The sequence below is a fragment of the Condylostylus longicornis genome, unplaced genomic scaffold, assembly GCF_029603195.1.
Source record: "Condylostylus longicornis isolate FDR11 unplaced genomic scaffold, ASM2960319v2 ptg000017l, whole genome shotgun sequence".
Lineage (NCBI taxonomy): Eukaryota > Metazoa > Arthropoda > Insecta > Diptera > Dolichopodidae > Condylostylus > Condylostylus longicornis.
Window position 1 is genome coordinate 2746335 of NW_026577986.1, and position 24863 is coordinate 2771197.

The 24863-nt window shown below is 25.6% G+C and overlaps 2 protein-coding genes across 3 annotated transcripts; both read left to right on the plus strand.

Moving 5' to 3' along the window:
• The first annotated feature begins 12853 nt into the window (after window positions 1–12853).
• On the plus strand, window positions 12854–23184 carry LOC129606154 (protein shuttle craft). 2 transcript variants are annotated; one of them, XM_055516289.1, is made up of 9 exons: window positions 12854–12990; window positions 13227–14083; window positions 14137–14288; window positions 14351–15750; window positions 15817–15882; window positions 15937–16315; window positions 21762–22244; window positions 22315–22666; window positions 22730–23184. In XM_055516289.1, the coding sequence occupies exons 2-9, from the start codon at window positions 13799–13801 to the stop codon at window positions 22829–22831; spliced, it is 3219 nt and encodes a 1072-aa protein (XP_055372264.1). In that variant the 5' UTR covers window positions 12854–12990; window positions 13227–13798; the 3' UTR covers window positions 22832–23184. The 2 variants fall into 2 exon arrangements, with proteins under 2 accessions (XP_055372264.1, XP_055372263.1); XM_055516288.1 differs by having other exon boundaries at window positions 12878–12902.
• On the plus strand, window positions 17486–21715 carry LOC129606155 (ionotropic receptor 25a). Its single transcript, XM_055516290.1, has 2 exons — window positions 17486–18419; window positions 19316–21715. Exons 1-2 carry the CDS (start codon window positions 17590–17592, stop codon window positions 21297–21299), a joined length of 2814 nt encoding a protein of 937 aa, XP_055372265.1. The 5' UTR covers window positions 17486–17589; the 3' UTR covers window positions 21300–21715.
• Window positions 23185–24863: the final 1679 nt, after the last annotated feature.

Here is a 24863-nt window from a genome sequence, read left to right on the forward strand (position 1 = left end):
GGGAAATTCAAATGAAACTTTTATAATTGATGATTAATTTCCAGAAGTAAATTTTGAAAATTCGGTTAGTTATTTGTGTTATTTTGAAAGAAGAAAAAAATATTTGAATAGTTTCCGTAGTTTACCAGGAAAATTTAATGTTTAAATACAAATGAATTAAATTTTGTAGTAGCAAAGTCAAATTTTGATTGAAATTCATTGTGCAGCAGATATTGATTTTAATTTCTATTTTTTTACTTTTTAAAATATATCAGTGTGTTTATTAAATTTATTATTAGTTGAAATTATATTCTTAAATATCTTTTATTAATTTAGAATAACTATGAAATTTATTAATTTTTTTCTTTTTGGATTATATCGAAAAAATCATACTTTTTAATTAAATTCTAACTTTTATTTGTTGATATTATGTTCGATAATTGTTTTGCAATTTTTTTTGCGTAAACAATGAGAGATATTGCAAGATCGGCAAAAGTTAAACCTCAGGTTTACCTTTTGTTGTCGGTGCAGAATACGAACAAAATTGTTATCACATTTAAAGTTAGAATTTCGATAAAAAGTATGATTTTTTTTTGGTATAGTTTAAAAGAGAAAAATTAAGTAAAATTTTAAGAAAGTTATTTATTAATAAAATTGAGGGTTAAAAGGTATTAAGGAATATAATTTTGGTTGATACTTTTAAAAATCCATTGACATATTTCGAAAAGTGAAAAAGTGGAAGCAAAAATCAATATCTGCTGCGCACACAATTTTATTTGAAGCACGAAAGATATGTAGATATAGAAAATTGTTGATCATTTAATCCATTTTTTAAAATATTTCCAGTTTATTAGTAAAAATTTTTTGTATACCTGAGTCTCGTCAATGTTTTTATCCTGGATTTAATCATTCTTAAGATAATTATGAAGAATTTATTTTAATTTTCTTCTTCTTCCACTATTTGATAAAAAAAATTGAGTATTAGAATGATCCTAGTTTAGTACCCAAAAAAGTTTTTAGCATTTTTTTCCTGCATGACTCTTTAAATTTTTGTTTTGAACATTTTGAAATACACGGCACATTTTGTATAGTTTTAAGGATGTTTCAAAATATTGAAAATATTTTTGCTGATTTTTCTTGAATTGAGCTGGCTTTTTTTTGTGTTATGTAATTACGATAAAGAATTTGTTCCACAATTCGAGTCAGGATTTGTATTATATTGTTAAAATTCTCAAATTTTTTTCCATTATGATGATCTTCATTCTAAAAATAGTAAAAGAAAAGCGATTTTTTATTTGTATAACTTCATCCTAGATCTCAGCTTACTTATCTATTGATGACTATGTGCATGCGTACTAATTTATATTCGGTTTTCTTAAATCATTTTATCATCTTAAAAAATGTCTTACAATTTGGTATGAAAAAAAAATTTAAAGGAAAATTTTGAAAATGAAAAAGAAAATTTTGTGAAATGAAAAACAAAAAGCCTATGTTGATTAAAAAAAATATTTTTATATTTTTTAAAAAGTCCGTTTAAATATGATTATTTTGGCAAAACGATTGAAGTAAACGACTGCAATGTCTAGTCAAATATAATACGCCATCTGGTATGAAAAGTTTTTATAAACATATAGTCTGACATAATACTTTTTGAGTGAAAATTATGATGTCATCGTCAAAATTATGTTTAAAGTTTTATCAATTTTTCTAAAGTAAAATTTAGAGTTTTGAAAACTTTTAAACTGTTATGTATGTATGTACTCTTTAGGTTTAATAAATATTTTGAAATTTGACGTTTATTACATATTTGATAAAGTTTTTAAAAGTTTTTTCTTAATTTTCCGTCTGGTTTATTTTTGTTTTCATATCAGAATTTTTTCTTCATTGCGAGTAATGATGTCATTGTTTTCTTTTAAAGTTTTTACAAGTTTTATACAAAACAGATTTTTGTTGTTTTAAAATTACTCAGCACTTAAACGATTCCAAAATTTTGTACTATAAAAGAACTGTTTTTAATCACATTTTTTGACAACGTCAAAGAATTTGTTAAAATTAGTAACTTGTCAAAATATTAAAATAATAATTTTTTGTGAAAAAAACACGCTCACCTGATGAAGCTTGTAATTTTTAAGTAAGTTAACTGGAACTGAGTTGAAATTTAATTCAGTATTGTGAAGGCACCTTTTTTGCAAATGATTTTTTTTTTGAGCCAAAAGAAATATTGAAAGAATTTTTTTTTTCAGATATTTAACTTTGAAAAACTAAATTGAAAATGTTCATTTTGTTAAATTTTAAAATAATTTTAATAAATAGCAAAAAAAATGGAAGCTGAAAATATTTTAATGTAATGTTAACCCGATTTTCTACAAAATGTCGAGTAGGAAAACATGTCATTCTCCTGTAATGTGAACATATTCAGAAAGTGAGGAGTCAAATTTTATTGTGAATTTTCAAAGTTATGTATTCTCTTCAAATTTCCAAACCAAAAATCTCCCAATGAAAAAAATTGCCCAAGAAATGTCACTCTCACTCATTTTTTTCAAAATTGTAATAAAACTTTCATATATTTTTGGTCCTGTTAACATATCAATACATTGCACGTGATAATTGAAATTTCTCGTGATAATTCAGGATACATAAAATAATACACGTCATATTTCCAATAAATTTTTACAATTTAAAATTTTTATTTTAACAAACAATAACGTTTTTAAAAATTTTTTCATAGAAATAAAAATTAATTCTTTTTTCAATCACATTCTCATTTGCTTTTGACAATCGCGAAAAGTTATAAATAGAGGTGAAATTTTTAATTATTTAATTTAAAAGAAAATATAGAAGAGAGAAGACCATTTTTATTTTATCTAGAGAAAAGTTGAAGAAATCGAAGGACGAAAAATATAGGGAAAATATTTTATATCTTTAAATACAATTCTTTTTAGATTTCAATTGAATAACATTAAAATATTTTTGAAATTCTTAGGGAATTTAAATAGAAACTAAAAATGGATCAAGAACAATTAATAATTGTATTCGGAATTTTAATTTTCTTGTTTGGATTAGTTATTTTGTATTATTGTTTTTGTAAATACAAAACATATTGGAAAAATCGAAATCAATATTATAAGTTGAGGAATGTTGAAATTGATTTGTGTGATTCTATAAGCGAATGTAGTTTACGAACAAATGTTTCGGTTCAAAATTCTTGTAAAACATATTCAATTAGTAGCTTGAAATCTCATAACAGTCAGGAGAGTAATAAAAGTCTAGATAGCGATAAAAAAATTGTTTTTTTGTATAAATATGAGAAGGATTTTGTTTCAACTGATTCGGAAAATGAAGGTTTTTATGAAAACAATTTTACTTCTCGAAATTCTAATGAAACATTTGTAGTATCGGGAAAATCAAATGAAACATTTGTAATATCGGGAAAATCAAATGAAACATTTGTAATATCGGGAAAATCAAATGAAACATTTGTTGTGTCGGGAAATTCAAATGAAACTTTTATAATTGATGATTAATTTCCAGAAGTAAATTTTGAAAATTCGGTTAGTTATTTGTGTTATTTTGAAAGAAGAAAAAAATATTTGAATAGTTTCCGTAGTTTACCAGGAAAATTTAATGTTTAAATACAAATGAATTAAATTTTGTAGTAGCAAAGTCAAATTTTGATTGAAATTCATTGTGCAGCAGATATTGATTTTAATTTCTATTTTTTTACTTTTTAAAATATATCAGTGTGTTTATTAAATTTATTATTAGTTGAAATTATATTCTTAAATATCTTTTATTAATTTAGAATAACTATGAAATTTATTAATTTTTTTCTTTTTGGATTATATCGAAAAAATCATACTTTTTAATTAAATTCTAACTTTTATTTGTTGATATTATGTTCGATAATTGTTTTGCAATTTTTTTTGCGTAAACAATGAGAGATATTGCAAGATCGGCAAAAGTTAAACCTCAGGTTTACCTTTTGTTGTCGGTGCAGAATACGAACAAAATTGTTATCACATTTAAAGTTAGAATTTCGATAAAAAGTATGATTTTTTTTTGGTATAGTTTAAAAGAGAAAAATTAAGTAAAATTTTAAGAAAGTTATTTATTAATAAAATTGAGGGTTAAAAGGTATTAAGGAATATAATTTTGGTTGATAATTTTAAAAATCCATTGACATATTTCGAAAAGTGAAAAAGTGGAAGCAAAAATCAATATCTGCTGCGCACACAATTTTATTTGAAGCACGAAACATAGATATAGAAAATTGTTGATCATTTAATCCATTTTTTAAAATATTTCCAGTTTATTAGTAAAAATTTTTTGTATACCTGAGTCTCGTCAATGTTTTTATCCTGGATTTAATCATTCTTAAGATAATTATGAAGAATTTATTTTAATTTTCTTCTTCTTCCACTATTTGATAAAAAAAATTGAGTATTAGAATGATCCTAGTTTAGTACCCAAAAAAGTTTTTAGCATTTTTTTCCTGCATGACTCTTTAAATTTTTGTTTTGAACATTTTGAAATACACGGCACATTTTGTATAGTTTTCAGGATGTTTCAAAATAATGTAAATATTTTTGCTGATTTTTCTTGAATTGAGCTGGCTTTTTTTTGTGTTATGTAATTACGATAAAGAATTTTTTCCACAATTCGAGTCAGGATTTGTATTATATTGTTAAAATTCTCAAATTTTTTCCATTATGATGATCTTCATTCTAAAAATAGTAAAAGAAAAGCGATTTTTTATTTGTATAACTTCATCCTAGATCTCAGCTTACTTATCTATTGATGACTATGTGCATGCGTACTAATTTATATTCGGTTTTCTTAAATCATCTTATCATCTTAAAAAATGTCTTACAATTTGGTATGAAAAAAAAATTTAAAGGAAAATTTTGAAAATGAAAAAGAAAATTTTGAAAATTTTGTGAAATGAAAAACAAAAAGCCTATGTTGATTAAAAAAAATATTTTTATATTTTTTAAAAAGTCCGTTTAAATATGATTATTTTGGCAAAACGATTGAAGTAAACGACTGCAATGTCTAGTCAAATATAATACGCCATCTGGTATGAAAAGTTTTTATAAACATATAGTCTGACATAATAATTTTTGAGTGAAAATTATGATGTCATCGTCAAAATTATGTTTAAAGTTTTATCAATTTTTCTAAAGTAAAATTTAGAGTTTTGAAAACTTTTAAACTGTTATGTATGTATGTACTCTTTAGGTTTAATAAATATTTTGAAATTTGACGTTTATTACATATTTGATAAAGTTTTTAAAAGTTTTTTCTTAATTTTCCGTCTGGTTTATTTTTGTTTTCATATCAGAATATTTTCTTCATTGCGAGTAATGATGTCATTGTTTTCTTTTAAAGTTTTTACAAGTTTTATACAAAACAGATTTTTGTTGTTTTAAAATTACTCAGCACTTAAGTCATTCCAAAATTTTGTACTATAAAAGAACTGTTTTTAATCACATTTTTTGACAACGTCAAAGAATTTGTTAAAATTAGTAACTTGTCAAAATATTAAAATAATAATTTTTTGTAAAAACACGCTCACCTGACAAAGCTTGTAATTTTTAAGTAAGTTAACTGGAACTGAGTTGAAATTTAATTCAGTCTTGTGAAGGCACCTTTTTTGCAAATGATTTTTTTTTTGAGCCAAAAGAAATATTGAAAGAATTTTTTTTTCAGATATTTAACTTTGAAAAACTAAATTGAAAATGTTCATTTTGTTAAATTTTAAAATAATTTTAATAAATAGCAAAAAAAATGGAAGCTGAAAATATTTTAATGTAATGTTAACCCGATTTTCTACAAAATGTCGAGTAGGAAAACATGTCATTCTCCTGTAATGTGAACATATTCAGAAAGTGAGGAGTCAAATTTTATTGTGAATTTTCAAAGTTATGTATTCTCTTCAAATTTCCAAACCAAAAATCTCCCAATGAAAAAAATTGCCCAAGAAATGTCACTCTCACTCATTTTTTTCAAAATTGTAATAAAACTTTCATATATTTTTGGTCCTGTTAACATATCAATGCATTGCACGTGATAATTGAAATTTCTCGTGATAATTCAGGATACATAAAATAATACACGTCATATTTCCAATAAATTTTTACAATTTAAAATTTTTATTTTAACAAACAATAACGTTTTTAAAAATTTTTTCATAGAAATAAAAATTAATTCTTTTTTCAATCACATTCTCATTTGCTTTTGACAATCGCGAAAAGTTATAAATAGAGGTGAAATTTTTAATTATTTAATTTAAAAGAAAATATAGAAGAGAGAAGACCATTTTTATTTTATCTAGAGAAAAGTTGAAGAAATCGAAGGACGAAAAATATAGGGAAAATATTTTATATCTTTAAATACAATTCTTTTTAGATTTCAATTGAATAACATTAAAATATTTTTGAAATTCTTAGGGAATTTAAATAGAAACTAAAAATGGATCAAGAACAATTAATAATTGTATTCGGAATTTTAATTTTCTTGTTTGGATTAGTTATTTTGTATTATTGTTTTTGTAAATACAAAACATATTGGAAAAACCGAAATCAATATTATAAGTTGAGGAATGTTGAAATTGATTTGTGTGATTCTATATAAGCGAATGTAGTTTACGAACAAATGTTTCGGTTCAAAATTCTTGTAAAACATATTCAATTAGTAGCTTGAAATCTCATAACAGTCAGGAGAGTAATAAAAGTCTAGATAGCGATAAAAAAATTGTTTTTTTGTATAAATATGAGAAGGATTTTGTTTCAACTGATTCGGAAAATGAAGGTTTTTATGAAAACAATTTTACTTCTCGAAATTCTAATGAAACATTTGTAGTATCGGGAAAATCAAATGAAACATTTGTAATATCGGGAAAATCAAATGAAACATTTGTAATATCGGGAAAATCAAATGAAACATTTGTTGTGTCGGGAAATTCAAATGAAACTTTTATAATTGATGATTAATTTCCAGAAGTAAATTTTGAAAATTCGGTTAGTTATTTGTGTTATTTTGAAAGAAGAAAAAAATATTTGAATAGTTTCCGTAGTTTACCAGGAAAATTTAATGTTTAAATACAAATGAATTAAATTTTGTAGTAGCAAAGTCAAATTTTGATTGAAATTCATTGTGCAGCAGATATTGATTTTAATTTCTATTTTTTTACTTTTTAAAATATATCAGTGTGTTTATTAAATTTATTATTAGTTGAAATTATATTCTTAAATATCTTTTATTAATTTAGAATAACTATGAAATTTATTAATTTTTTTCTTTTTGGATTATATCGAAAAAATCATACTTTTTAATTAAATTCTAACTTTTATTTGTTGATATTATGTTCGATAATTGTTTTGCAATTTTTTTTGCGTAAACAATGAGAGATATTGCAAGATCGGCAAAAGTTAAACCTCAGGTTTACCTTTTGTTGTCGGTGCAGAATACGAACAAAATTGTTATCACATTTAAAGTTAGAATTTCGATAAAAAGTATGATTTTTTTTTGGTATAGTTTAAAAGAGAAAAATTAAGTAAAATTTTAAGAAAGTTATTTATTAATAAAATTGAGGGTTAAAAGGTATTAAGGAATATAATTTTGGTTGATAATTTTAAAAATCCATTGACATATTTCGAAAAGTGAAAAAGTGGAAGCAAAAATCAATATCTGCTGCGCACACAATTTTATTTGAAGCACGAAACATAGATACAGAAAATTGTTGATCATTTAATCCATTTTTTAAAATATTTCCAGTTTATTAGTAAAAATTTTTTGTATACCTGAGTCTCGTCAATGTTTTTATCCTGGATTTAATCATTCTTAAGATAATTATGAAGAATTTATTTTAATTTTCTTCTTCTTCCACTATTTGATAAAAAAAATTGAGTATTAGAATGATCCTAGTTTAGTACTCAAAAAAGTTTTTAGCATTTTTTTCCTGCATGACTCTTTAAATTTTTGTTTTGAACATTTTGAAATACACGGCACATTTTGTATAGTTTTAAGGATGTTTCAAAATATTGTAAATATTTTTGCTGATTTTTCTTGAATTGAGCTGGCTTTTTTTTGTGTTATGTAATTACGATAAAGAATTTGTTCCACAATTCGAGGCAGGATTTGTATTATATTGTTAAAATTCTCAAATTTTTTCCATTATGATGATCTTCATTCTAAAAATAGTAAAAGAAAAGCGATTTTTTATTTGTATAACTTCATCCTAGATCTCAGCTTACTCATCTATTGATGACTATGTGCATGCGTACTAATTTATATTCGGTTTTCTTAAATCATCTTATCATCTTAAAAAATGTCTTACAATTTGGTATGAAAAAAAAATTTAAAGGAAAATTTTGAAAATGAAAAAGAAAATTTTGTGAAATGAAAAACAAAAAGCCTATGTTGATTAAAAAAAATATTTTTATATTTTTTAAAAAGTCCGTTTAAATATGATTATTTTGGCAAAACGATTGAAGTAAACGACTGCAATGTCTAGTCAAATATAATACGCCATCTGGTATGAAAAGTTTTTATAAACATATAGTCTGACATAATACTTTTTGAGTGAAAATTATGATGTCATCGTCAAAATTATGTTTAAAGTTTTATCAATTTTTCTAAAGTAAAATTTAGAGTTTTGAAAACTTTTAAACTGTTATGTATGTATGTACTCTTTAGGTTTAATAAATATTTTGAAATTTGACGTTTATTACTTATTTGATAAAGTTTTTAAAAGTTTTTTCTTAATTTTCCGTCTGGTTTATTTTTGTTTTCATATCAGAATATTTTCTTCATTGCGAGTAATGATGTCATTGTTTTCTTTTAAAGTTTTTACAAGTTTTATACAAAACAGATTTTTGTTGTTTTAAAATTACTCAGCACTTAAACGATTCCAAAATTTTGTACTATAAAAGAACTGTTTTTAATCACATTTTTTGACAACGGCAAAGAATTTGTTAAAATTAGTAACTTGTCAAAATATTAAAATAATAATTTTTTGTGAAAAAAACACGCTCACCTGACGAAGCTTGTAATTTTTAAGTAAGTTAACTGGAACTGAGTTGAAATTTAATTCAGTCTTGTGAAGGCACCTTTTTTGCAAATGATTTTTTTTTTGAGCCAAAAGAAATATTGAAAGAATTTTTTTTTCAGATATTTAACTTTGAAAAACTAAATTGAAAATGTTCATTTTGTTAAATTTTAAAATAATTTTAATAAATAGCAAAAAAAATGGAAGCTGAAAATATTTTAATGTAATGTTAACCCGATTTTCTACAAAATGTCGAGTAGGGAAACATGTCATTCTCCTGTAATGTGAACATATTCAGAAAGTGAGGAGTCAAATTTTATTGTGAATTTTCAAAGTTATGTATTCTCTTCAAATTTCCAAACCAAAAATCTCCCAATGAAAAAAATTGCCCAAGAAATGTCACTCTCACTAATTTTTTTCAAAATTGTAATAAAACTTTCATATATTTTTGGTCCTGTTAACATATCAATACATTGCACGTGATAATTGAAATTTCTCGTGATAATTCAGGATACATAAAATAATACACGTCATATTTCCAATAAATTTTTACAATTTAAAATTTTTATTTTAACAAACAATAACGTTTTTAAAAATTTTTTCATAGAAATAAAAATTAATTCTTTTTTCAATCACATTCTCATTTGCTTTTGACAATCGCGAAAAGTTATAAATAGAGGTGAAATTTTTAATTATTTAATTTAAAAGAAAATATAGAGGAGAGAAGACCATTTTTATTTTATCTAGAGAAAAGTTGAAGAAATCGAAGGACGAAAAATATAGGGAAAATATTTTATATCTTTAAATACAATTCTTTTTAGATTTCAATTGAATAACATTAAAATATTTTTGAAATTCTTAGGGAATTTAAATAGAAACTAAAAATGGATCAAGAACAATTAATAATTGTATTCGGAATTTTAATTTTCTTGTTTGGATTAGTTATTTTGTATTATTGTTTTTGTAAATACAAAACATATTGGAAAAATCGAAATCAATATTATAAGTTGAGGAATGTTGAAATTGATTTGTGTGATTCTATAAGCGAATGTAGTTTACGAACAAATGTTTCGGTTCAAAATTCTTGTAAAACATATTCAATTAGTAGCTTGAAATCTCATAACAGTCAGGAGAGTAATAAAAGTCTAGATAGCGATAAAAAAATTGTTTTTTTGTATAAATATGAGAAGGATTTTGTTTCAACTGATTCGGAAAATGAAGGTTTTTATGAAAACAATTTTACTTCTCGAAATTCTAATGAAACATTTGTAGTATCGGGAAAATCAAATGAAACATTTGTAATATCGGGAAAATCAAATGAAACATTTGTAATATCGGGAAAATCAAATGAAACATTTGTTGTGTCGGGAAATTCAAATGAAACTTTTATAATTGATGATTAATTTCCAGAAGTAAATTTTGAAAATTCGGTTAGTTATTTGTGTTATTTTGAAAGAAGAAAAAAATATTTGAATAGTTTCCGTAGTTTACCAGGAAAATTTAATGTTTAAATACAAATGAATTAAATTTTGTAGTAGCAAAGTCAAATTTTGATTGAAATTCATTGTGCAGCAGATATTGATTTTAATTTCTATTTTTTTACTTTTTAAAATATATCAGTGTGTTTATTAAATTTATTATTAGTTGAAATTATATTCTTAAATATCTTTTATTAATTTAGAATAACTATGAAATTTATTAATTTTTTTCTTTTTGGATTATATCGAAAAAATCATACTTTTTAATTAAATTCTAACTTTTATTTGTTGATATTATGTTCGATAATTGTTTTGCAATTTTTTTTGCGTAAACAATGAGAGATATTGCGAGATCGGCAAAAGTTAAACCTCAGGTTTACCTTTTGTTGTCGGTGCAGAATACGAACAAAATTGTTATCACATTTAAAGTTAGAATTTCGATAAAAAGTATGATTTTTTTTTGGTATAGTTTAAAAGAGAAAAATTAAGTAAAATTTTAAGAAAGTTATTTATTAATAAAATTGAGGGTTAAAAGGTATTAAGGAATATAATTTTGGTTGATAATTTTAAAAATCCATTGACATATTTCGAAAAGTGAAAAAGTGGAAGCAAAAATCAATATCTGCTGCGCACACAATTTTATTTGAAGCACGAAACATAGATATAGAAAATTGTTGATCATTTAATCCATTTTTTAAAATATTTCCAGTTTATTAGTAAAAATTTTTTGTATACCTGAGTCTCGTCAATGTTTTTATCCTGGATTTAATCATTCTTAAGATAATTATGAAGAATTTATTTTAATTTTCTTCTTCTTCCACTATTTGATAAAAAAAATTGAGTATTAGAATGATCCTAGTTTAGTACTCAAAAAAGTTTTTAGCATTTTTTTCCTGCATGACTCTTTAAATTTTTGTTTTGAACATTTTGAAATACACGGCACATTTTGTATAGTTTTAAGGATGTTTCAAAATATTGCAAATATTTTCGCTGATTTTTCTTGACACAATTCGAGTCAGGATTTGTATTATATTGTTAAAATTCTCAAATTTTTTCCATTATGATGATCTTCATTCTAAAAATAGTAAAAGAAAAGCGATTTTTCATAAGTATAACTTCATCCTAGATCTCAGCTTACTCATCTATTGATTATGTGCATGCGTACTAATTTATATTCGGTTTTCTTAAATCATCTTATCATCTTAAAAAATGTCTTACAATTTGGTATGAAAAAAAAATTTAAAGGAAAATTTTGAAAATGAAAAAGAAAATTTTGAAAATTTTGTGAAATGAAAAACAAAAAGCCTATGTTGATTAAAAAAAATATTTTTATATTTTTTAAAAAGTCCGTTTAAGTATGATTATTTTGGCAAAACGATTGAAGTAAACGACTGCAATGTCTAGTGCTAGTCAAATATAATACGCCATATGGTATGAAAAGTTTTTATAAACATATAGTCTGACATAATACTTTTTGAGTGAAAATTATGATGTCATCGTCAAAATTATGTTTAAAGTTTTATTAATTTTTCGAAAGTAAAATTTAGAGTTTTGAAAACTTTTAAACTGTTATGTATGTATGTACTCTTTAGGTTTAATAAATATTTTGAAATTTGACGTTTATTACTTATTTGATAAAGTTTTTATAAGTTTTTTCTTAATTTTCCGTCTGGTTTATTTTTGTTTTCATATCAGAATTTTTTCTTCATTGCGAGTAATGATGTCATTATTTTCTTTTAAAGTTTTTACAAGTTTTATACAAAACAGATTTTTGTTGTTTTAAAATTACTCAGCACTTCAACGATTCCAAAATTTTGTACTATAAAAGAACTGTTTTTTAATCACATTTTTTGACAACGTCAAAGTATTTGTTAAAATTAGTAACTTGTCAAAATATTAAAATAAAAAGTTAACTGGAACTGAGTTGAAATTTAATTCAGTTTTGTGAAGGCACCTCTTTTGCAAATGATTTTTTTTTTTTGAGTTTTTTTCATGTAGCCAAAAGAAATATTGAAAGAATTTTTTTTCAGATATTTTACTTTGAAAAACTAAATTGAAAATGTTCATTTTGTTAAATTTTAAAATAATTTTAATAAATAACAAAAAAAAAATGGAAGCTGGAAATATTTTAATGTAATGTTAACCCGATTTTCTACAAAATGTCGAGTAGGAAAACATGTCATTCTCCTATAGTGTGAACATATTCAGAATGTGAGGAATCAAATTTTATTGTGAATTTTCAAAACTATGTATTATTCTCTTCAAATTTCCAAACTAAAAATCTCCCAATGAAAAAAATTGCCCAAGAAATGTCACTCTCACTCATTTTTTTTTGATTGAAAGTTCATAAAACTTCAAACCAAACTGAAACGAACTTTCTATTCTGCTATTATTTCGTGAGTATTTTGAATATAAAAAAGGCTGTGTGTTAATCACTTTCCAAATTAAATTTCATATTTTTTATAAAAATAATATTTTCATTAGGTGAGTATACTTTAGTTAAAAATAAATGAAAGGTTTCGCAAATAAATTGAAATGATTTTCCAAAGAAATAATAAATGATTTTGGAACGTGAAAATCTTATCAGAACTCTAACCTCACTTGCCGCGTCATAGAAATATTTTCTCATGAAATAACTTCATAAATTTGCAAGCTTGCGAAATTTTTTTTACTAACTAGTGCTCTTTCTTTAATCAGCTAATGATTTTTTTTTATTTTAGATATAGTATTAAATCTTAATAAGGGCAAGACAAATAAAAAACACCTTGGTACCTGAAGGCCTTTAAAGGTTTTTTGAAAAAAGGCCATTGGCCTTGCCATTTTTGGCTAAAACAAAAATTTTTTGTTCTATTAAAAATTTTTGCAAATTGTATATTATAAAGCAACACCTAGTATATATAAATTTAGTGGATATTAAATTATAATAATAGATGTATTATATAATATAAAACAAAATATTTGCCAATTTATTTTCCTGGTAGAGAATTTAACATATTCGTATACAGATATATACATAGGTACATAGTAAATAACATATTTATAGCAAAAAGAAGAGAAAAATAAAAATTATCATTACATTTAATATAATATATAAAAGAAAATTTAAACTTGTGATATAATTTAAAATAAATATATAAAAATAATATTCCCATATCAAAGAATTTAAAATATCCTACCTAATAAAGCAAAAAATACCTAATAATACACAATATAAATTAAACAGTAAATATATAAACTTGGTTAAACATTAAAAAGCATAAGATAATTAAAAGTTATTTGATAAAATATCAAAATGTCACAATATTCGCAAAGTAACGAACAAAATCAAGCAGGTCCTTCGGGGATCCCAAATTCGTATCAATATACAACCGCAACATCAACAAATTCTTTATCTGGAAATTTAACTTCAACATCGTCTTCTTCAAGTAACAACAATCCAATACTAGAAAGTTCAGTGCATAGGTTCTTTAAAGATTCCTATTATAATAGCAGAATTAGAGGAAATACTGGATTATATGATTACAACAATATGGGCACATGTTTTCCAAATTATGATCAAAATAATTACCTTCCTTCTGTGAGTATATTTGAGATATTTATTATGTCACTAAATTATTTTGAAATTTTTAGGTTCCTAGTACCAGCAATCAAAACTATTCATTTAATAATCCACTGTATTATAATGGAATATCAAGTTTTAATGATACGGCGAACCCATTCTTTTACAATTCAAATTACAATAATCAAGGGTTCTTTGACAACACTTTTTATCCCTCTACAAGGTGAGAAATAATATATAAATTGAAAATTTCAAATATACAATTAAATGTGCTTTTAATTTTAGTGGAATGCTACAAGCAACTGCGTCAGAATTCATACCAAGATTCAATAATTTAAATCTAGAAGATTCAACTAACAACTTTACTTTAAACTCTAGTACAAATTCTAATGCTCAAACTATATCAGAAGAGGCAAAATCAATTGACACAAAAAATTCGACTTCAACTCATAAAAGTTCAAATAATCAGAATCATAATTGGCCAAAAAATGACAAATACCAACGTAATAATACTGAATCTTATAATAATAATCGTTCTGAACGTTCGGAAATAAATAGTTCAGAAAATTTCAATAATTATAATAATCGACGCTCTCAAAATAATCAAGCACGAAATCAATATCAGAAGTATGATAATCATAGGCATAGTAAGCGCCGAGATAATTGGAATCGTAATCGGGTAACGGAATTGAACGAATCATCACATTCGGGGAATAACAATTCAAACTCTCATACTCAAAATTCGCCACGTAAATCGAACTCAGAGCATTCATCTCCAAGATCAACAAAAGATAGTCCGAAACGGCCTCAGCTTATTATAAATCCTCAAAGTCCAGAAAATGAAAAACTATCGCAGAGAGAAAAATTAATAAGAGAAATAGAAGCCCGCCGTCTTGAATGCCTTGTGTGTGTTGAAAGTATTAAAACACATCAACATGTTTGGAGCTGTTTAAATTGCTATCATATTTTTCATTTAAACTGCATAATTAAATGGGCATCAAGCTCAAAATCGGAAGATGGATGGCGTTGTCCTGCTTGCCAGAATATCTTAAAACAAATCCCGAGGGAATACTATTGTTTTTGTGGTAAAGTAAAAAATCCTGAATATAACCGTAATGATTTAGCTCACAGTTGTGGAGAGCTATGTGGCCGTAAAGACAATTGCTCTCATCCTTGTACATTATTATGTCACCCAGGACCTTGTCCACCCTGTCAAGCACTTATTACTCGGCAATGTGGTTGTGGTAAGACTGTAAAATCGATGCAGTGTTATTTGAAAGGAGATATTGAATGCGACTTGAAATGTGAGAAAATATTAAATTGTGAACTACATACGTGCGAAGAAAAATGTCATCAAGGGAAATGTCCCGCTTGTACACACAAAGTTGATCAGATTTGTTTTTGTGGCAAAAATGAGAGACAAGTTGCATGTACACGTGATACAATCGAAAAGAAAACATACAGTTGCGGTAAATTGTGTGGAAAAGACTTGACATGCGGAAATCATAAATGCAAAGATATTTGTCACAAAGGTGATTGTAGACCATGTAAAATGATTCCCGAATTAATCACATCTTGTCCATGTGGGAAAATGGCCATAGCAAAAGATGAAAGGAAATCGTGTTTAGATCCAATACCTGTCTGTACCGGTATTTGCGGGAAAACTTTAAAATGTGGATCACCTTGTAAGTTTTATTTTAATAAATAAATCAATATTCTATTCTGAATTAAATGTGTGAAACTATTTTCAGCAAAACCTCATCTTTGCGTAAGTAAATGTCACGTTGGGAATTGTCCACCTTGTAATAAGCAGACTGGTAATTTTTGGAATAGTTGATATATTATATAGAAATAATTAATTTATGTTTTAGCTGTAAAATGTCGATGCGGTCATATGGATCAAATGATTAAATGCCGCCAATTGTCGACTAGAGCTGATGATGCTCGTTGTAAAAAGCGTTGTACGAAAAAACGAAGTTGCGGAAAACATAAATGCAATCAAGAATGCTGTATTGATATAGATCATATTTGCCCTTTGCCTTGTAACTATACTTTAACTTGTGGCAAGCATAAATGTGATCAACCCTGCCATCGGGGGAATTGTCCACCATGCTATCGTAGCTCATTTGATGAATTGTACTGTGAATGTGGTAAAAATGTTATTTATCCGCCGGTACCGTGCGGGACGAAACGACCAGCTTGCGATCAACCATGTACAAGACAACATCCTTGTGATCATCCTGTTCAACAGTAAGGGAAACTTATTCAGTTTATTTTAAGTTAATGTTTTTTCCCCATGGTTTATTGCAAGTTATATAATTGTTTCTATTATAATTATATTACTTTTATAAACTGTACCAATTTTTAAATGAGTTGTTATACTAAACTTTGGTACACATAATTTTCTTCTTAGCTGATGAAATCATGAATATTCAATTTAATTTATAAATTATGGGTTTATTTCTCGACTCATGCGCTTTTATTTTCATAAATTGACAACTTCGTTGCTTTCTCTTTTTTTGACACTATTAAATTGGAATTTCCCGTTGTTGCCTAGGAAACGTAATAGAATGCAATACAAAAGGTATAAATTGCAATCCAATTCAGGGCTGTCGTTTAAGCTCTGAACAAGGTTTTTGCTCCCTTTTGTTAACATGTGCTCCGGTGTTCTATTACTTGATAAAATCTTCCGATTTTTAAGTTATAGAAAAGCTCCTTTTTAATAATGAGTATATATACCGCGATTATTTTTAAATTTATAATTTAATTATTTTTTTTAGTTTTATAGATATAATTTTTTTTTATTTTCAATTTTATTAAACATCAAAATAAACAAAAATAATTCTCTGCGCTATTCAATAAGGGTTCTATGCATTATTCTCCATATTGAAAGTTAATCCCAAAACACAAAAATGACAAACCCATTGAAAAATGCACTATTTCCCGTCTGTATTAATTTTTCTGTGCTAAAATTTTTCAGATTTGTAAAAAGAAATCAAAATATTTTTTTTTACAAATAAAGATTTTTGAAATATGCTTGTAGTGAAATGTCTGAGAGTCAACTTTGAATAACAATTTTGTTTCTATATTTGTAATTTTTTAGAACAATCACTCAGCCTCAAATTTCTTTTACAAATTTCGCTAATGGTGGCTCAGTTCGTATAGCCAAAATTGGATCGTGTTTTGGTACATGTAAAATATCTTGATAATCGAAGGTTAAATGTATGTTAGCATAGACTGGCATAGTATTTTATAGTATTACAATATCGGGCTTTTAAACTTGAAAGCGCCGTTTTTTTTTTTTTTTTTTTGTAAAGTCAACTATTCTATGGAATTGTAAAACGGCAGCCCTCGTTCAATTCTTTTATAATGAAATTTAAAACTAGTAAATTAAGAAAATTATTTTAGTTGCTTTTTGGATTTTGTTGCGTTGATTTAAAAAGAAAAAATAATATACGGATAACGTTTTTTTTGCTTGTCTTATTCCGTCTTAATTTAATTGAGATTTTTCAAAAAGCATTAAAATGTTTTTGAAACTAAATTTCGCTTTAAAACTTTTTATCATAATTAGTTTTCGTTTTAAAAATTTTATTTATGCTCAAACTACACAAAATATTAATGTTTTATTTGTAAATGAAGTAGATAATGACGTGGCCTCAAAGGCTCTTGAAGTTGCTTTAACTTATGTTAAAAAAAATCCAAGATTTGGTGTATCAGTTCAAGTATTTTACGTTGAGGGGAATCGAACTGATTCAAAAAATCTATTAGAAGCAATATGTAGTAAATATAATGAGGCAATTAAATCTAATGCACCACCACATGTTGTTTTGGATACAACTAAAACTGGAACTGCTTCAGAAACAGTTAAATCATTTACATCTGCTGTTGGATTACCAACTATAAGTGCATCATATGGTCAAGAGGGAGATTTAAGAAATTGGCGTGATTTAAGTGAAAGTAAGCAAAAATATTTATTACAAATTATGCCACCAGTTGATATAATGCCGGAAGTTGTAAGAACAATTGTTAGCTACATGAATATAACAAATGCTGCAATACTTTATGATGAAAACTTTGTAATGGATCATAAATATAAATCATTAATACAGAATATACCGTGCCGTCATGTTATAACACAAATAGCCAAAGGAGCTGACAAATCGATACAAATTGATAAACTGAGAAATTTGGATATTAATAATTTCTTCATATTAGGACAATTACAATCAATTAAGGAAGTTTTAGAAGCAGCACGTTCAGAATACTTTAAAAGAAATTTTGCATGGCATGCGATAACTCAATACAATGGGGATTTATCGTGTAGTTGTGAAAATGCAACGGTAATGTTTTTGAAGTAAGTAATAAAAAACAATTACAACAATTATGATTTTAATTCTCAATATATTAATATATTTTCTCAATAATATTAATTAGTAGGTATTTCTTTTGAATTGCAACATTTTTCATTATATATTTACCGATATATTTTTCGTATTAGAAAATGGAAAATCGGCAAAATAAATAACTAATTCGAATTTAAATTCCTAAGTATTTTAGTTTTTAAAAAACGTTAAAATAGTAAAATCTTTAAATTTAGGTACATTGTCTTATAAAACAGGCAATAAAACAAAGGGCAGGACAGACTGTATAAAAATCATTCCTGCTTGAAAAATTTTCTACTTTTATTGAAATTGGTGGACTTTAATATTTAATAATAAATGCGGTGAATAATCTAAAAATCTATTAAAAACTGGAAAAATTCTTTGATATTTTTATCAATAATACTGAAATAAATTGAAAAAAAAATTTCAATCAACACCCAAATTGTTAAGGATAGTTACCTTTTTCCTTGATTCTAATATTAAATTGTATTTTATTATTCATGTTTCATAATAATAACAAATAAGAATAGTATTTAATTGGTCACGAGATTTATATTATATATTACATTCACACATTTGTACTAACATAATATATTTGATAGTAATTCTTGACCTCTAAATAGCTTTCCATATGAAAGTATTTTAAAAAAATTAGGTTGCATTAAAAATTTAAAAAAAAGAATAATATTAATGTTAATAGTATTTTTTTTCCTTTTGCTTTCCAATTTATTGTTTAAAATATTAGTTCGTATTGTTCAAATAGAATTGATTTTATTTTTTAATATGTATTAGTAAAAAAACTCCTTGTTATTTAAAAAACAATGTTTGCAAATAATTTAAATTTTTTATTCATTTAAAAATATTTTAGACCGATTGGAAATGTAACGAGTCGTGATCAACTTGGAATGTTAAAAACAACATACAACTTGAAAGAACCACCAGAAATTTCATCCGCTTTCTATTTTGACTTGACGCTTCGAACATTTTTAGCTATACGTGAACTTTTACAAGCTGGTGCTTGGCCTAAAAATATGAAATACTTAACATGTGACGAATATGAGGGTAATAATACCCCGGAGCGAAATATAGATTTAATCACTTACTTTAAAAATATAAAAGAGCCAACAACATATGGTGAATTTTATTTAGAATCAACACCTGGAACACCATTTAATGGTCATAGTTATATGAAATATGAAATGGATATAAGTGTTGTATCAATACGTTCGGGTGCTTCAGTAAATACAAAGTCTATTGGGTCATGGAAAGCTGGTTTAGATGCACCATTAGATGTTAAAGATCTTGAACAAATGCATAATTTAACAGCAGATACTGTTTACAGAGTTTATACTGTAGTACAAGCACCATTCATAATGAAAGACAAAAATTCACCTAAAGGATATAAAGGTTATTGTATAGATTTGATCGATGAAATTGCAAAAATTGTTAAATTTGATTATGAAATTTATGAAGTTGAAGACGGAAAATTTGGTAATATGGATGAGAACGGTGATTGGAATGGTATTGTAAGAAAGTTAATAGACAAACAAGCTGATATTGGATTAGGTTCAATGTCTGTTATGGCTGAAAGAGAAATTGTAATAGATTTCACAGTACCATATTACGATTTAGTCGGTATAACAATTATGATGCAAAGGCCCACAGCACCAAGTTCTTTATTCAAATTTTTAACGGTATTAGAAACAAATGTTTGGTTATGTATTTTGGCTGCTTATTTTTTTACCAGTTTTTTAATGTGGGTATTTGATAGATGGTCGCCTTACAGTTATCAAAACAATCGAGAAAAATATAAAGATGATGATGAAAAACGTGAATTTAATTTAAAAGAATGTTTATGGTTTTGTATGACTTCATTAACACCCCAAGGTGGTGGTGAAGCTCCAAAAAATTTATCTGGACGTTTAGTTGCAGCCACTTGGTGGTTATTTGGTTTTATTATTATAGCTTCATATACGGCTAATTTAGCGGCTTTCTTAACTGTTTCTAGATTAGATACTCCAGTAGAAAGCTTAGATGATTTAGCAAAACAATATAAAATTTTGTATGCTCCGCTGAACGGCTCGTCAGCTATGACTTATTTTCAACGAATGGCTGACATAGAACAAAGGTTTTATGAAATTTGGAAAGATTTATCTCTGAACGATTCTTTAACACCGCTAGAACGTTCAAAATTAGCTGTGTGGGATTATCCAGTTAGTGATAAGTATACAAAAATGTGGCAAGCAATGCAAGAAGCCGGTTTACCCGCTAATTTACAAGAAGCTATAGCTAGAGTACGAAATTCAACAACAGCAACTGGTTTTGCATTTTTAGGTGATGCTACAGACATACGATATTTAGTAATGACAAATTGTGATCTACAAGTGGTAGGTGAAGAATTTTCAAGAAAACCTTATGCTATTGCAGTGCAACAAGGATCACATTTAAAAGATCAATTTAATAATGCAATTTTAATGTTGCTAAATAAAAGACAGCTGGAAAAATTAAAAGAAAAATGGTGGAAAGATGATGAAGCTCAATCAAAATGTGATAAACCGGAAGATCAATCTGATGGTATTTCTATACAAAACATTGGAGGTGTGTTTATTGTTATATTCGTTGGTATTGGAATGGCTTGTATCACACTTGTATTTGAGTATTGGTGGTATAAATATAGAAAAAACTCGCGCGTTATTGACGTTGCTGAAATGAATGCACAAATGAAAGAAGATCTACGAAATGAAGGTGTTATTTTAGGTGCACAATCTGACAAAGATAGTAAAAGCAATGCGGGAGCCGGTGCTTTACGCCCTAGATTTAATCAATTGCCTCAAACTAAATCAAGATTCTAAAAATAAAAAAAATAATAATGCCTTCTATTTTTAAATGATTTGATATATTAAAAGTTATGTGGAAAAAGCGCACAATAAAATGTAGTTTAAAAATAAGACGCACAATATGTGGTTGTGATGTTTTCGAAAGTTTGATTTAATACTTTTCCATTTCAAAAAATTTTTATAAACAATTTAATCATAACTTTATTAAAAATGACTTGTTGAAATGTGTTGTTGTTGATGTTTTTGAAAATTTATAATTGTTTCTATAATTACTCTTTGAGATAAATTATGGTTAATGTAGTATTTATATTATTATATAATTAAAAACATAGAGATTTTGAAGATATATTAGAATTTTAATATTATTGGTAAGGAAATTTGCTGGCAGTTTCTTATTAAATCAAAAAATATTTTAAATTGATTTTATGTCATTAAATGCAATATAAAAATAATTTTGGTTTTAATGTAAAATTACAGTACTTGTCACTCAGCATTACAATGTCCACCATGTTTTGTTTTAACCACAAAATGGTGTTTTGGTCATCATGAACAACGAAAAACAATACCATGTAATCAAGAAAGTTTCACTTGTGGTATGCCATGTGGTAAAGATTTACGTTGTGGCCGTCATAAATGCATTAAACTATGTCATGATGGTCCCTGTGAAGCAGAATCCGACATTTGCAAACAGTCATGTAAAACTAAAAGATATGATTGTGGTCATGCATGTATGGCACCATGCCATGACGGTGAATGTCCTGATACGCCATGCAAAGAATTAATTGAAGTACAGTGTGAATGTGGAAACCGTAAACAACAACGAACATGTCAAGAGGTTGTTAGAGAATATCGTAGAATCGCAACGGCAGCATTAGCATCGTCTGTAGCTGAAATGCAACGAGGCAACACCATTGAACTAAGTGATATTATGGGACCAATGAAGCCAACTAACAATAAAACGTAATATTTTATATACATTTATGTTTTGTTTTACCGTTATACAATTTAACATTTAATTAAATAATATTAGGCTTGAATGTAACGATGAATGTAAAGTACTAGAACGCAATCGTCGTTTGGCCATTGGGTTACAAATACGAAATCCAGATACTTCACAAAAACTTTTAACCCGTTATTCCGATTTCGTAAAAAGTTGGGCAAAAAAAGATCCGCATTTGGTTAAAACAATACATGATGCATTAACTGATTTAGTTCAATTAGCCAAACAAAGTCAACAAAAATCAAGGCGCCATTCATTCCCCGTTATGAATCGTGAAAAACGTCAGTTAGTGCATGAAATGTGTGGTATGTTTGGTGTTGATTCTGAGGCTTATGATGCTGAGCCAAATCGTAATGTTGTCGCTACAGCATATAGAGAAAGGGTAAGCGTAGCTTTTATCGCCTTCTAGTATATAAAAAAAATTAATATTTTATTACGTTTTTAGTCCTGGCTTCCAGCAATGAGTATAATGGAGGTTATGAAACGTGAAGCAGGTCAGCGTAGAGTTCCAGTTCCAAATAATAATGCATGGGGCGTTAAAAAATGAGTTAAAAATTTACAAAATTTTGTTTTCTTTTACATTATTTTTAACTATATGCCTAACTTTTGTTAAGTTTTCAAATGATTAAGTAGTAAACGAATCATTTCATTTTGTTTTTCTTTTATACATATTATATAATTTTCGCTAATACAAAATTGTAAAGTAATGCAAAATTTAATTGTTCATATTTAATTGGAATATCACAAGGAAAAGTGGTTATGTAATCCATTTCAAAGAAAAAGATTTTTTTTTTTCATATAAAAACTTTAAAAGTTTTAATCTTAAAAACAAAATGTAATTAAGAATTGAACATTAAAATTTTGTAATAAGTGAATTTATTTGAGAAAAATTTTTTTTCTTTTCTTGTTGAATTAAAATAAATTAAGAAAATCTTTGAAAACTAGTTTTAGAATTTTCAATGTGAACTTCTTAAAACAGGTTCCAACTCTTCAATTCTTTAGCGGAGATAGTTTTTTATTGAAAAGACTTGAATTTCAGAACTCTACGATTTAATTTAAATATTAGGAATATCAATTTAATTGAAGTTCAAACTGATTTTTTGTCTATATTCTTTTAAAATAATTGTGAGCAATATATTCAAAGGTTAGAGATTAGAACTTTTGAATATAACAACAAAGAGTTGTCTAAGCATGTAACAAGCATCTAAAGTTGAAATTAAAATTATAACGTTAAAAAAACATTTTGAAAAAAACGATATAATTTTTTGACAATATTTTACAGGTATAGAAAATTGTCAAAATATGACAATTTTAATTCCAATTGTTTCTTTTTCAACGTCAATGAAATGTCATCCCGCTTGAAATTCATATTAAATTGAAAGTGTTTGTGTGTGTATTATTCTTGCGATTGTATAAATTTTTCTCTCTTTTTCAAATAATATGATAAAAAAATACACAAAATATAAATTATACAGGCGGAGACGAAGCAAAAGCAAAATAAAGTTTTCTTGTTTTAGTTTCCTGTGAGATTTAGAACGTAACGAACGGAAAAATATATAATGTTGAACGTCGGTTTGATTTTGGTTAATTTTTTTTTTTTTCTGTAATTCTGTTGCATTGTGAATGATAATAAAGAAATGAAATTTCATTTAAACAAAATTTTGATAATATTGTAAAAATTAAAATTAGACTTTGAGATAATTAAAATCACAATACTATTTAAGTGTTCAACATTTGAAAAAAAGGTTTGAAAATACAATTAAAACAAATTTTAAGAATGAAATAAATTGTGAGATGAAATAAATTATAAAAAGGAAAAATTTTTGTGTTCAACAAGAACTTTTTTTATTTGTTGTAAATAAGAATTAATAAAAATTAAAAATGTGCAATTTATTTATTTTAAATTATCAATAGAAAAATAAATATTCATATGCCAATGTTCATTTAATTTTGTTTAAATTAAAATTTTCGGTAATTATTAATTTTTGCTATTCATCTAAAAATCTTGACTTTTTTTTGTATTAGTCCATAAATTTAATATTTGAGAAAAAAATCATCATCTCATCTTTTGTCGTCGTCGTCTTTTTGAGGAGCGCCAATTACATACTCTTTTTTTTTTTTCATTTTTTATACTTTCACTGGTGTGACTGGTCCCCGTTAAAAAATGTTTTTATGAATCATAAATATTTTGTATATTTTTTTAAAATTCTTATTAAATTTGACTTTTTTTTTTAGTAAAAGATATTCTAATTTAATTTCACTTATTCATTAAAATACAATCTGAAAAATATATATGTATATTTTTTTAATATTAACATTCATTATCATCTCTCAACAAGGAAAACGAAAATAATAATAAAACTAAAAAAAGGAAAACAAAAAATAAATGAAAGTAATAAAAATTTATTAAAATGGATTCTTATATTGTGAATACGCAAACTCAATTTCGAGACTCGTTTACCTTTTCAAAGAATATTCTCTGAGTTGTCAAAATGATGATGATGATGTTGTCATTTTTTATAATATAAACAAAAAATATAAGGAACTTGTTTTTTTTTTGCAAAGTGAAAAAAAACTTA